We start from the raw sequence: 15,042 nt of genomic DNA, 5'->3' as shown, positions 1-15,042 counted from the left end.
TGAATATAAGACGACCCTATAGGAAAAAAGTTACCAGTAAATGTTAGTTCATGTAAACTATGTGAACAATTGTTTGTTAATAAAAGCTATGATTGATAAAAATATTTTGTTTTTATTTCCTTTTTTTTCAACCTGCCCCGCCAGTTATGCACATCTGCCCCCAGGCTTGCCACTCTGCCCCAGAAATGCCTTATACCCCATATATGCCACTGTGCCCCATGATATGCCTTTTAACCCTCTAAATGCCACTGTGCCCCATGATACGCCTTTTAACCCTCTATATGCCACTGTGCCCCATGATATGCCTTTTGACCCCCTATGCGCCACTCTGCCTCCAGAATTGCCTTATACCCCTATATGCCACTCTGTCATTTAGGGGGTTAAAAGGCATATTATGGGGCAGAGTGGCATTAAGGGGGTTAAAAGGCATTTCACAGAGCACTCTGCCTCCCGAAATGCCTTATGCCCCCCCCCATTTAACATTCCCTCCCACTCCCTCCTCCAAACTTACCGGTGCTTCTGAGTCCCCGGTGCTTAGCCCGGTCAGCGTGTAGAGCTTGGACTAAGCACCGGGGACTCAGAAGCACCGGTAAGTTGTTGTTGTTGTTGGTGGGGGCATAACACAGGAGTATCCAGGTCCCCTGCATCGCTGCGGGGGATCTGGATCTGAGTCTCATAGACCTATTTGAGGTCTGATTATAAGACGACCCTGATTATAAGACGAGGGCTATTTTTCAGATTTACTTAAGATTGCATTTACTTGGGAGAAGAAAGAATACTATTCACTAACAGTGATGTATTTACATTGGGTGCTGCTATAAGCCTCTTAAACCAGTGCATAGAGGCTATGCTGACTGGGTAGAGCCTCCATTGTGTAAGTGGGATGGTTGGGGAGAACACAGAACGCCCTTGCAACCGGGCAACAGCGCAGTGGCACATCAAGGAGCCCCACTGACCAAGAGGACAATCTGCGCCCTTGATCTGCAGCAGGGACACTGCTGCCACCTGGACCACCTGAATATACTAATATAATGATATATATTAACATATATTACTGAAAATAAAAACGACACATACCTGCTAAGATATCTTGGAGCATGCAGGTAAGAGAATACTGAGCCCACGCTCCACCCCAGGAGATGTCTCCTCTGTTGAAGTCCGTTCCAACCAGAAGTAACAGAAGCCTTTCCAGCTGCTGTTCATTCACAACTTCACACAAATGTATTGTTGGACGTGTGGCATTTGCTATTCTAGCGAGCACCTGATAAATTAGGGGAAAATAAATTAATTTTTATACATGCAGCGTACTATAAAAACCTCTGATGGGATTCTGGACAAATTCTCTCAGAATCCTGTAATGGAGGGTTACAGCAAAAGTTAATAGAAATATAAGTAACTTTCCAATTTGTGGGACATATTTTTTTAAATGTAAAACACTAAATCAGAGGTTGTAGAACCCTCACCTAAGGGGGGTCATTTTTCATCACAAACACACGGATGAAAAGTCCTCCAATATGCATCTTATGCAACATATTCACTAGGTAGCAAATTTTCATACATACATACACACATATATATATATATATATATATATATTCCTGCTGCAATGTGGACTGTACAATTTTATCAAAATGTTATATGACTTGTACATTTATTTTTCTTTTTTTAATATATATATATATATTTATTTTTTTTATAGGGACATTTTTCATTTCCCCCCCATTTCGATGCAATAAGCCTCAGCAAAAAAAGGGAAAAGTTCTTGTTTTGATTTGAGCTTGAAAACTTTTTCAACATAATAATGGGCATCATTGTGTTTAAAAAATAAAGAACTCTAAAACTAGTTTAACTGTAATAAAGAAAAGAACACATTGTGATATCGCAATATTATATTCTACTTCAAAGGGAAAAGGAGTATCTGTCGCACACGCGCAATATTATGAAGTCAAGCAAAATAGTAAGAAGCTGGGCTTTCAACAGCAGCTCTATGATTCTTTAGGCCGGGTTCATGTTGTCATCTGTGGTTAATAGTTGGGGGGGGGAAAAAATAATAATGAAAATAAGAAGCGGTACCTTGCAAACAAACAGAAGTAAGTCGGCGTGGCAGGTGAAGTCCATTGATAAGAGGAAGAGGGCAAGTTTCTGCACGACAGAAATGCAGCGTTCATGCGCCAGCGTAAAAGGAAGAGGTTCCACCTCTGAACTCTCTTTAGTTGCAGATATTTCTGTATCCTGAGCAGAGCGAGGCCATTCTGCTGTCCGACGCAAACGTATCAGGTCCTTAAAGTGCTGAAGAGAAAGCAGTCATTAACCATCTTTTGCATGAAAAACATGGCAATAATACTACAAACTGGAAAAAAACGCCGTATTAGTAGTTTACCTTCTATGTTAATTGCAGTTTCATTAGAATTTTATTAAAATTGATCGTAATACATAAAAATGTGGCACAACAAATGCATTTGTCCAGGCAGTAACATAATATCCCATTGTACAGTGCTATGGAATTTGATGGTGCTATATAAAACAATTAATTATTTTTATTTAAATAAACATTGTCACATACATACATTTTAAATGTGCGCCATAAAAAGGTGATTGTAAAGCAGCTACCAATACTAAGACTAATCTAGAACAAAAGTGATTTCCGTAAACCATGAACTACTGATGAGCCGCCGCCCCCCCCCCCCCACTGCCCCCGAGTTAAACCCGTCATTTAGAAACGACCAGCATACCAAAACAGTCCACACACACGAGCACACAGTTATCATGTACATGTGATCCACTCCATTGGACGAACTCACAACCGACATGCTATGATCTTTGAGGTAAAACCATACGTTTAGACGGTGGCTGCTGTATAACAAACAGACTTTAAATGTCAACAAATGACATTTGCGGTGATCCTACGATCGTACCTTGGACGTTGCTTGCTTTAGCTTTGCTTGTTCAACCAACAGCTTATACGAGGATCCCTTGTTGCTCTGTATCTTTTCCTTTTCAATTTGCTCTACTAAAGCCTTCTGTTTTGCCTTTAGTAGATTGAGTTGCTAGAAAGAAAGTTAATTTATTAAATGAAAAAAATAGCCCCCTACTATTGGTAGTGGGAGGTGCGATAAGAAGTTAATGATTCAAGAAACCGTTCCTTGTCCCTTGCAACTAAATAATATTAACATTGAAAACCATCCCTATTACTCTCGATGTCTAAATACTTCCGCACCTATGATTGCAGATTTATAGCCCCATGCTTTTGTTCGCATGGGCAATAGGGGTAAATTTACTCCACACCATACAGATTACCTGCTTGTGATGGACAAGCTGCTTTCTTATCTTCCTGGAGTACAGCCTGTCCAAGCTGCTGTTGCCTTTGGTCGATCTGTTAAGGCTCTGTGTATGCAGGCTGTTGTTGATGAAACTCCACTGGTTACCTGCAAGGGAGAACAACAATGATGCATTAATAAACCAAAGCTATGCACCGAGATCCATATGGGTAATGCTGAGATTTATCTACACATGTATGGTAAAGCCTCACGTGCAAAGATCACTTATTGCTCCAATTTCAGATGGGCGAGCATAACACAAAAGCACAGTTTAAATACGGTACCCGATATACCACATCCACTTATGTTTCATATTTACACAATCTTTGCGATTGTCTCCATCTTTTAGTATATAGACTTCCTTTTTCTGGAATACGTGACTGATCATCATTCTGGTATGTTATATACCTGGTGAACCAATGTATTTCTTTATGAATATTTAGGCATTTTAGAGTTTAAAAACATCTATATAATCAGACACACAAACAGCTGTCCTCTTTATATATCATTTGGGACCTTGTTAACTTTTATTTCACGTAACCTTCCTTGTACCTCAACTGGTCTCTAACCACATTCTACTGTACAGTGTTCAATATAGATGCTACTTTACAAAAGTAATAAGTAGCAACGAAAGTGGAAATGTAATTAACATCTGCTAAACTACTGTTTCAGTCCCACTATGGGACCATTTATACAACTGCTGTACAGAATATGCCAGTCATAAATGGAAAATTCTATTTGTATTTTATTGTATTAAGAGAGAGAAACCTCCTCACAAGCGGACAGACAAGATGGGCCCAAAGGTACTTATCTACCATCAAATTCTATGTTTACTGCGATAAAATTCTATGTTTTCCATGATACATTGAAGCCCGCATGAAAGATGTTTCAGGCATAAAATCAATCTCCAATAAAAAAAACCCCATATCAAATATTAAACATTTATTTTTTTTTTAATGCATCCAAATTAATTTCACATACCCGAAAGGAAGCGTTCTCGTTCTTTCCCGTTTAAGGTTTTTTTGGAGGCTGCGGCTTCATCTTCTACAGTAGCCACATAATCCAAGAGACGGGATACCAGCATCACCACCCAGCTGATCATAGGAATGTCCAAGACGCCTATAAAAATATCCATATATATATATATATATATATATATATATATATATATATATACACATACATATATACATACACACACACACACAAACAGCTATGACATTGAGGAGATTTTTCATGCACCGTTTGTATATCATTTTGCCGAGAGCCAATTTTCTCTGTAGTTTAAGCTTTCTTAGTGTGTGAGAATAACCCATCTAGGGCTGCAACTAACGATTATTTTAATAATCGATTAGTTGGCCGATTAATTTTTCGATTAAATCGGATAAAAAAATGCAATTTTTTTTCTATTTAAAATAATGTAATAAAAAACGTACAATTTACACGTTCATCTCTTTATTGCAATGGCCTCTCTCTGTTCACCTTCTTATTTTACTGACATAATAATAAAAGCTACAAGAACCCAAACACAGTGTTTCTCAAACTAGGTTTTAATACAGTTATTAGTAAATATTAATTCATATGTTAACTATTTCATATTTAATAAAAACTATGAGAAAAAAGCCTTGTTTAAATTTTTTTTATTTACCAAACTGCCCCCAGTTATGCACATCTGACCCCCAGCTTGCCACTCTGCCCCCATATATGCCTTATACCTCCTATATGCCAGAGATTCCACTGTGCCCCCTGATATGCCACTGTGCCCCCGATATGCCAGTGATATGCAACTGAGCCCCCTGATATACCTTTTACCCCCAGATATGTTTAATTCCCCCCTGATATGCCTAATATTGATATGCCTTATACCCCCTATATGCCCTGAAATTCATAATACCCCCCATACACCACTATAACTCACCCATACGCCACTCTGCCGCCTCCCACCTCCCATACGCCACTCTGCCGCCTCCCCCCTCCCATACGCCACTCTGCCGCCTCCCCCCTCCCATACGCCACTCTGCCGCCTCCCCCCTCCCATACTCCACTCTGCCTCCTGTCAGCAACGGAGGTTCACAAGACATGGGTGGCTCCCATACACCCCTGACTCCTCCCCCTCCCATACACCGCTCTGCCTCTCTACCCGGCTCCGTTACTGACAGGCACTTTCACTGCAGCTTCATAGAAGCCTCCGCGTAAGTGAAGGTGAGTAACGGAGGCTGTCTGTGCAATGCGGACCCCCACCGGCTGACAGAGAGGATGATCCTCTGCAGGAGACCTCGATTCTCTGTCAGCCGGTGGGGGTCCGCATCGCACAGACAGCCTCCGTTACTGCCCTTCACTTACGCTGAGGCTTCTATGAAGCTGCAGTGAAAGTCCTTGTCAGTAACGGAGCCGGGTAGAGAGGCAGAGCAGTGTATGGGAGGGGGGAGGAGTCAGAGGGGTGTATGGGAGGGGGAGAGAGACGGAAGTGAGAGACCGGCCGACAGTGAGGGGAATCCAGGTCCCCTGCAGCGTTGCGGGGGATCTGGATTCTAGTGTTATAATCCGATCTCTGTTTGAGGTCGGATTATATAAGGAGAGGAGTTTTTCAGAGCATTTGCTCTGAAAAAACCTCTTTATAATCGATAAAAATGGATTCGATTAATCGATAATGAAAATCGTTGACAACGATTTTCATTATCGATTTTATCGATTAGTTGTTTCAGCCCTAAACCCATCATAACATAGTAACTAGTCCATCATAATAATCCTAGTCACTTGTAGAAGTAGCATCGTTACACTGAATTTACACCGATATCTGCCCGTCGTTTTACCTAAATTGTCCCAATGAGACAATCACACAATTGTGTACTGTGGTCGTCAATGTACCGTGCAATATAGGCTAAAAGAATAAATGTGTGTTTAACTTGGTTTACTTCCTTTATCTGCAGGAATATAAGCTATCATTTTAGGATGATTTTCTCTTCTCAAACACTAAACCAAGCCAGTTTTTATAGCAATGCTAATCTTATTTTATCAAATCCATATAATTAAAAACTTTTTAATGTGAGTGGGAGTTTCCCTCCATCGTGTTACTAAATGGAAGTGTATTAAAAAAATCAAGCTATAGTTTGTCTGGGATGCATTTCAGAAAGCCAGTAACATGTGAAAAAAGAGAAAGGGCTACCCACCTTCCACACGTCTGTACGCAGGAACATGCGGTTGCAGAGGTGACAGAAGGCTGTCCAGCAGATTAAGTAGACTTTCTAGTACTCCACTGTTACTTAGTGATCTTTGGCCGATACAAGACAGCAGGACGAACACCCTACAACAGAAAGAACAAAAAATCCATAGCTACAAAGACACTATAATTATGATTAAATCTTAATTCCTGAAGAAGATGCAATGCTTTGCCATTTCTGTGCCCATGACATTTTAGTCGATTAAAGGGGAATGTCCATCCTTGCAGCTTTAAGCATATATATAGCATTTCAAAGTTCACCAGATGGAAGCTATGTGCATGCATGTGCTATGTGCAGAATTAGCTAAATCAATTTTCTATCCTGAAGTTCCCTTCTGCCACCCTACAAAGGCTATAAAAAACAAAATACTGTCTGCGCTTCTCACCCTAATAAAGTTGGCAACAAATATATAAACATAATATAAATGAGAGGTTTTGGTTATATGAATTTGCCAAAGCATAATTAAGCTCACCCGCCACGTCAAGGCGTGCTCTCAATAGGGTGAGAACCTACTCTCACCTCCTACATAGTGGGCACACAAAGCAGTTTATACTGCTACCAAAACCTTATTAATGTGTTTGTTGCCAACTTTATTAAGGTGAGAAGCGCAGACAGTATTTTGTTTTTTGTATACATTGTACAGCCAACACACTGTATTCGCAGCATGCTCACACTGTTTGGTAGGCCTCATATTATACATTTGTATTATTTGAGCCTGAGACTAGCTTAGCGCACCGACATTTTTTCTTTACCCTACAAAGGCTCTCTGAACAAATCGGCCATTTACCAAAAGAGTAGAAACTGCTTAATGTGGAGGAAATAACCATAGGTTTATTTAGTATGAAATTCATTTTTCCCAATTTGAACTCAAATCACTGAAGAGAGCGAGAAGCCCTCTGGGGCTGTGGCAGACAGAAACATACCTGTCCTGAGGAAAGATCAGCAGTTGCTCTGAGTTGTAGAGCTCCTGCAGAACATTGGAGAGAAACTGTCCCCACCATCTCTCGGCACCGCAGAGCTGCACCAGCAAGAGGCCTGTGTGGAGCCGTATCTTTGGCGTACCGCTTATACAAAGGTGTTTAAATAACTCTTCACAGGCCTGAGCATGGAACGTATTCTGCAGAACTGCTGGAACAGAATGTCCTACAAGGAAAAAAAACAAATACGTTGACGACATTTCTGAATGTAGAACCTTCAAGGGGATGCCGCCATCATAGATTACAATGGGTGTTTTATGGTAAAGTTAGACATTTCTAAATGAAACAACTGTAGTATGTAAACCTACATAAGTATCAATTTATATGTGGCCCATGCACCTTGATTATTAACCTCAATTTTGCCTATTTCCTATATAGGTACAATATCTAAACCAGACCAGGTACTAGATGCCATATACATTTTAAAGAATGCACTGCAGGTTTGGAGTCTGAAATACTTCATTGGTGACATGTGAACCAAGAAAAGACATCAGATGTGTTAGATGACACTGCTTTCAAAACGGTTTAAAGAATTACATGCATCCCCATTTCTATAGACAGTCACAACAGAGATTAGGCTAAACAGCTTATCTGAGCATCTTAAAACAGAAAGGCCCACCAACCATTGGAGGAGTGCAGAAGGCTTAGCAAAGTGTCCAAAAGGTATCTGATGATTGTGCGCAGTTGCTCAGTTGAGGAAGCGTGGATCAGTTCTCTGGAGTCATACTGTTCTCGCAGTGTTTTTCTGCTCATGCCCAGAGCCACCTTAAGTCTCTGAACAGCATGATAAGCCAAGTTTAGCTGGAGCTGCAACTGAATGCAGTCCTGGTAAGCTGAGAATACTCTGCTGTCCTCTTCTACAGCTTTATCTGGTTTCCGCAGAAAATACTGGGCGTTGTTGGCGCTGTTGAGGGGTGGAAGGTCGATGTTCTGAAGCAGTGTTTCTAAACGATGGCAAGCGAGGTTGTATCTGTGGTCAAACATAGGTGAAGTAAACAGGTGAAGTAAAACGAACCGCATTGAACTAGTCTGGGACTGAATCTATGAATTTTAACCATACACTGGAGTTGACATATATTCACTGTGCAGCGAGTTAGGCTGACCTGCACTGGATGTCTTCCTGTAGAGCCACCATCATTGTTAAATGCTGGTCGATCTCCGGCTGACTGGCAGATTCACTTTCACCTCTGAGTGGATCGTGCAATAGCTTCAGCTCACTCTCCCACGGTAAGATGTACGTGTGGCCATAGTAAAAACCTAACGGGATCTTGGCTCTGGCATTTGTACTTCCATAACGTCCAATAACTGTGATCTGTATAAGAGGAACGCACAAAGTTACCCATCATAACATCAACATTTTGTGTGTGTAACCTACACACTGAACACACATAACGTGAACACCTTTTTAAGAAGATGCTAAAGCGTTTATGGGGGGAAAATAGACATCAGTAGCACATTTAAGAAAAAGAAAAAAAAATTTTTAGCGAACATTAATTGAGGCTCATTAACCCATCTTCAGCGCCAATTACAAAATGTTAAAAAGCAAACTTAAAAGATGTTAAATGAGCAGATATGACGAGATATGTCAGTTGTGCTGATTGCTCCTTTGGTCTCTAAAGAAACATTCTAGCTCCAACTCTTCATCATACCATCTGTAGTAATCGATGGAATGGCTCACTCTTAATGAAAGCTTATATGGATTTATAGGATTTCATTCAACCGCAGGACTTCATTAGCACGGCCATAAACTCAGTTCAGTGTGGTGTTTGGGCAGGGAATGCCACTCAAAACATCACGATCAATAATGTCTTTTCAGTCAAGTGTTGTTCAAGCAGATCGTACATGCAGCTGACTACATATAATAAATATGATTAAAATACTTCAAAAAGGAAATTATATTAAAGGAACACAAACATTAAGTCATTCCTCAACTGAAAAATTGATGGCATTTATTTGAGGTCTACTTTTTTGTTGTCCTCTCAATTACCTTCATGAACCGGCAGACAGGCGATGGTATCAAATCATGGAGAATTAATGAATGAGTGCTGATATCTGTCGCAACCACCAATCTCCGGCCATCCACCTCTTCACCTAAACTCCAGATGTCAATGGACAACGATGCCAGATCGCCACATGTGGGAATGAGTATGTCTGTAAGGAGCACAGGCCTGCCAAAATCCAGCGTTACAAACCTTCTGGCTCCTGTGGAAAGTAAAAATTAACAAACATACTGGTGGAGAATAACCACAACACCACCCGCAAATTTATCAGATAAGACCATTATTTTTTTTAAGACAGTCAGCAGTGATACATAAGATCCCATATTAACATTTAAAAGAAGTTTATCTGTAGGGTTGGCTAAGTTTTTCCCAACATGTAGGGAACTATTAGGAAGAACTGTGTTTATCAGGAAGGCCAAATAGGAGTTCCTTTTGTTCCACTCTTTGTCCCAAATGAACAAGCTGTTTGGAATCTCCAGGGAGAAAAACAATTTATACAGGTTTTTATTACACCTACAATATGCAAGCATTGGGTAGGCTCTAATATCTTTGCTATTTCTACAAAAAAAGTTTCTTTGTATAATTATTCTATGTTCATGCAATTAACATGCGTCAACCATCCCGTGTTCTTTGAAGTATACTGCTCTTCCTAATAGCACTAAATAATTCCATTCTTCTCAATACTCTACCATAATTGTTACCAACTTTCACAAAAATTTGTCCCAGCACACAATGTTCTCGGCTGCCACAGTACTATTTGCGCACCGTGTTAAACATTTTGCTAACGTAATTAAGCTGGAGAAGGGAGCAAAGTAAATCTTATTTGATGGGGAATATGGTGAAGAAGAAAAAAAAAAAAAAAAAGATTTGCACAGAATCTACCATCACATGAAACGCGAACAAATGCAGACAATAAAGCTGGTCTTACCAGAGTGCATTCTCTCGATTATAATGGACTGGTGAGGAGGAGGCTGCAGAAAGTGAGAAGCATGAGAAAGAGCCAATGCAAGACCAGATCCCAGCTGACTCTGCGTATAAAAACATAATTGAAATAAGAAAAAGATCAATAAATTACAGAGAGCCTCCAACTTGGCGTTTAATTATATCTCCCCAAATTACAAAATTGAAGATTTTACTCCAGCAGAAACGCTGCAACCGCCAACAATAACGAGGGAAGTGTAAATATTTGCTCATTGACGTAATGGTGACTACTTCCTGGAATAAACAAACACAGAAAAGAATCCCAGCCTGACAAAGGCCCTGTTTGGCCGAAACGTTGCTTCCTCTGAATAAAGTAACCTAAGAATTGGAAGCTGTTTAGAGTGCTGGGATTCTTTCCTGTGTCCGTATACTTCCAAGAGGGTTTATGCTGTCCCTTTTTTCCTGCTAGCACGCAACTTCCTGGGAGCTGAGTGCTGAACTATTTTTTCTTTTTTTTACTTCCTGGAATAATGCACGGATCCTGATGCAAACACTGCCACAAAAGCTGGCCGCAGCAAGTAAAAGCCAGAAACTACCCTTTTTCCATCATTTTTAGAACATAGGCAAAACATTTGGTCCACCTCTTAACAGGGAGAAACCAAGGCAGAATACATATACATATACATATATATATATATATATATATATATATATATATATATATATATATATATATATATATACACACACATATATACATACAGAGATATGATTTCATATATCAATACTAAACACTAATTTCTACTTTACAGAAGGATTAATTAAACCAAATTTACCGTTCTTGGTTTGTTTGCATTTTTGCTCTGTGCGGCAAGAATGGCGGGGGGAGAGTCGATGACCGTGCCTGGGAATAGCTGCGCCAGCTCTGCGTTGATGGCAGCGGACACTGCCTCGTTGGGAGGCGTGAGCGGAGGGGTCATGAAAAGAGGAGTTGTTTTTGGTGTAGGTGGGATGACATCGGAAGGATGAATAAAGAATCCTGGAGCGGCCACAGGGTTGGAAGGGACAGAGTTGTGGACCGGACCCACTGCCGAAGCTGCTGCAGCTGCCGCCGCGGTGGTCTGGTGCAGTTTGGCCTCCAGCTTCGCCTTCTGGAGAGAGTAGATCATTCAATAACAAATAATGTAGATCACACACTACAAAATTCACAGAAGGAAAAACAAAGCCATGAAGATCATATTACCACATAATTATGTTTTACATCTACAAATTATTAAAACACCTACTACGAGGCAAGCTTGACACCGCGCACCTGATCTCCACTACGGGACCAAGTAACTATTTCCGCGGTATCCGAAGGTGCTATATTATTACCGTATTTGCTCGATTATAAGACGACCCTGATTATAAGACGACCCCCCAAAATCTGAATATTAACTTAGGAAAAAAGAAAAAGCCTGAATATAAGACGACCCTAAAGGAAAAAAGTTTTACCAGTAAATGTTAATTCATGTAAACTATTTTTTTTAATAAAAGCTATGATTGAGAAAAATATTTTTTTTGTTTTTATTTCTTGTATTTTCCAGCCTGTCCCCCAGTTACGCACATCTGCCCCCAGGCTTGCCACACCAATATGGCACTGTGGCCCATGATATGCCTTTTAACCCTCTATATGCCACTGTGCCCCATGGTATGCCTTTTGACCCCCTATATGCCACTCTGCCTCCAGAAATGCCTTATACCCCTATATCCCATTCTGGCATTTAGGGGGTTAAAATGCATATTATGGGGCAGAGTGGCATATAGGGAGGTATAAGGCATTTCAGGAGGCAGAGTGGCATTAAGAGAGTTAAAAGGCATTGTATAGAGCACTCTGCCTCCAGAAATGCCTTATACCCCTATATGCCACTCTGGCATTTAGGGGGTTAAAAGGCATATTATGGGGCAGAGTGGCATATAGGGAGGTATAAGGCATTTCAGGAGGCAGAGTGCTCTATTAAATGCCCCCTTAACGCCACTCCAGAAATGCCCTATGCCCCCATTTAACTAACACACACACACACACACACTCTCTCCCCCCCCCTCCCCTCTCCTCTCCTCTCCTCTCTCCTCTCTCCCCTCTCAGCCCTCTCTTACCGGTGCTTCCAGCCGGGGCAGCGGGTTGACGTCGCCTTCTGCTGCAGCCGGAAGGAGGTGGAGTTGGCAGCGGGGGTTTGTATGCGTCCGTCGCGTATACTTTCCCCGGCTGTCAGAGATCAGAGATCTCTGACAGTCGGGGAAGGTCTACGCGACGGACGCAGACAACCCCCGCTGCTAGCCACACCTCCTTCCGGCTGCAGCGGACGTTGTCTACGCGGATCGCGTAGACGTCAACCCGCTGCCCCGGCAATACAGCAGGAAGCACCGGTAAGTGTGTGTATGATGGGGGGGGGTGAGACAGGAGGATCCAGGTCCCCTGCAGCGGTGCGGGGGATCTGGATCTTAGTCTCCTAATCAGACTCTATTTGAGGTCTGATTAGAAGACGACCCCGATTAGAAGACGAGGGGTATTTTTCAGAGCATTTGCTCTGAAAAAAACCTCGTCTTATAATCGAGCAAATACGGTATATTACCATCGTGAGAGAATTTAACCAGACATAGAACAGGCAAATGGCTACCCAGAATCCAGGACGAGACCAAGGACTGATTACGATTTGCGTCTTTACAGAGAAAAGGTGTGCAGACTGGATGGGCTGAATGATTTATTCTTTGTTTATAATAAAAATGGAATATGGTGTCAGTGCCATTCTTCTACATTACTGCCGTCATTAAAACTACCAATATAATATATATATAGGATGCACCGAAATGGAAAGTCAGCATTCATGTGGCCAAAAAGGAAAATGACCCACACACACACTTAAAAAAAAAAACAAACAAAAAAAACCCCACACTTATTAAAAGTAACACACCAAAATTGGACAAAAAAAAAATTTAAATATATATATGTATCTATATATTATATATATAAAACAATCACATTCCTATCATGCCCAGGCAGCCAATACATACTGGAACCTGGGTGTGAAGGAGTGTGTGATGGAACTGTCTCACTGGGGCCCCTGGAGAGCACTGAAAGCAAGCCTGCTACCCACAGATTATGGACCCTGTCTCCCTGCCGTGGTGAGTGGGACTGTTGTCCTCACCTGGGACCTGAACTCCCCAGTCTTGCACCCCAGTACTGGTTAGTGGGACAGGTGCCTCTTGCCAGCCCCCTGCATCCACAACCCTAGGAGCGACGGAGCTGTGCTGCCCCGACTGAACTGGTTGCAGACCCAGTTGGGGTCTGGCCCCAGTTCAATCTTTTTAAAGGAGAGATATGCGACATAAGTACCCCAAGGTATTCAGAGATGGCTCCAGCCTGGCTGCTGATAGAACAGGTAGGAATCAATAGGATTGCTGCCAGGGGAATTAAAGGTGTGGTTGTATACATGTATCTGTGGATATATGAGGCTATGTTTTACAACAATAAAATGTTCATTCTTTCTGTACTCAATTCAAGGTAGTTGTGTCTAATTTTTGGGTACACATAGCAGGGTTCCAAGGTGTGCATGCCGACTAGTGCAGGAAGTCATTTCGGGGACAACAGGAGGATACATCTGGGTGATGTCTGGGAGTGACTAAAGCTCAGGTGTACAACCCGTTACACTGGGCATGATACGAGTGTGATTACAGCCTCCCTATGCCATGCTACCCCCCACTTACACATCCATGCGTACACACACACACACACTAATTTACTCATTCACAAGCATTCATTCACTCAAACTCATTCATTCACAGATACTCATTCATTCCTTGAATCACATTTACTCCAACATATACCCTCCCCCATCCCCTTACCTTAACTGCAGATCTCTCACTCGCAGACTTCCGCAGGGGTCCTGCTGCTTCCCTCTGCGTTGCTCGCACTCTGTGCAAACCACTTCTCTTGTCCCGGGGAAGAAGGAACGGAGCAGGGTCATGCAACCTGACTCTGCTGGGTTCCTGCTTCTCCTGGCCAGTACAAGAGACGTTGCTATGCACAGGTAAGCAGCAGGGCCCTCGGGGACGATTATTTTCTGCCGTTTTTTATTTTTTTTATTTGGGAATTTTGCCGATAACACCCTTTCTGCCGATATATTTCGGTGCATCCCTAACATTGACTTAATGGACTGAAATCCTCGTAAGATTTGGAGGGAAATGATATTGTTACCATCCAAATCACAGGAAAGGACCAAGTTACTAACACCATACAGCAACGTTATTTCCAAACACAGAACAGTATTTCAGAAAAAAAAGATGCTTTTGTACTACACAGTAAGTAAGTTACTTTTTTAAGCGTAAAGAATAAGTCTTTACATACGTAGATCCTCAACTATGAAAACAAGTTTTGGACCAGAAGGTCTATATGAAAGAACCCAATGCCACACTCCTTTGTTCAATATGCCATAGAAATGCCCTTGCATGCTTCAAAATAATTGCTTAGACCTTAAACCTTTTAGTTCCTATAAACCTCTCTGTCAGCAAAAGGTATTAAAAACTCCTCAAGCAAGGCTCCACGACAGCACATTGGACAAGGGTTTCA

The 15,042-nt window shown here is 41.6% G+C and overlaps 1 protein-coding gene across 1 annotated transcript in view; it reads right to left on the bottom strand.

Annotated features, from left to right (window-relative positions):
• Nucleotides 1-15,042, bottom strand: part of LOC149289949 (dual E2 ubiquitin-conjugating enzyme/E3 ubiquitin-protein ligase BIRC6-like) — a 130,276-nt gene that overhangs the window by 78,517 nt on the left and 36,717 nt on the right. The window contains exons 25-36 of the mRNA XM_089490159.1: nucleotides 11,273-11,587; nucleotides 10,444-10,543; nucleotides 9,503-9,717; nucleotides 8,619-8,827; nucleotides 8,139-8,485; nucleotides 7,462-7,681; nucleotides 6,488-6,621; nucleotides 4,299-4,436; nucleotides 3,298-3,425; nucleotides 2,916-3,047; nucleotides 2,074-2,289; nucleotides 1,078-1,261 (exon numbers count right to left, since the gene is read on the bottom strand). Coding sequence (XP_089346285.1) covers nucleotides 1,078-1,261; nucleotides 2,074-2,289; nucleotides 2,916-3,047; nucleotides 3,298-3,425; nucleotides 4,299-4,436; nucleotides 6,488-6,621; nucleotides 7,462-7,681; nucleotides 8,139-8,485; nucleotides 8,619-8,827; nucleotides 9,503-9,717; nucleotides 10,444-10,543; nucleotides 11,273-11,587 — 2,338 coding nt within the window. The remainder of the gene's footprint in view (nucleotides 1-1,077; nucleotides 1,262-2,073; nucleotides 2,290-2,915; nucleotides 3,048-3,297; nucleotides 3,426-4,298; nucleotides 4,437-6,487; nucleotides 6,622-7,461; nucleotides 7,682-8,138; nucleotides 8,486-8,618; nucleotides 8,828-9,502; nucleotides 9,718-10,443; nucleotides 10,544-11,272; nucleotides 11,588-15,042) is intronic.

Source organism: Sceloporus occidentalis, unplaced genomic scaffold (genome assembly GCF_023333645.1).
Source record: "Sceloporus occidentalis isolate IW3139 unplaced genomic scaffold, rSceOcc1.0.p SCAF_42, whole genome shotgun sequence".
NCBI classification, from domain to species: Eukaryota; Metazoa; Chordata; class Lepidosauria; order Squamata; family Phrynosomatidae; genus Sceloporus; species Sceloporus occidentalis.
Note: the sequence above shows the minus strand (reverse complement) of the source record. Positions and strands in the feature narration are given on the sequence as shown.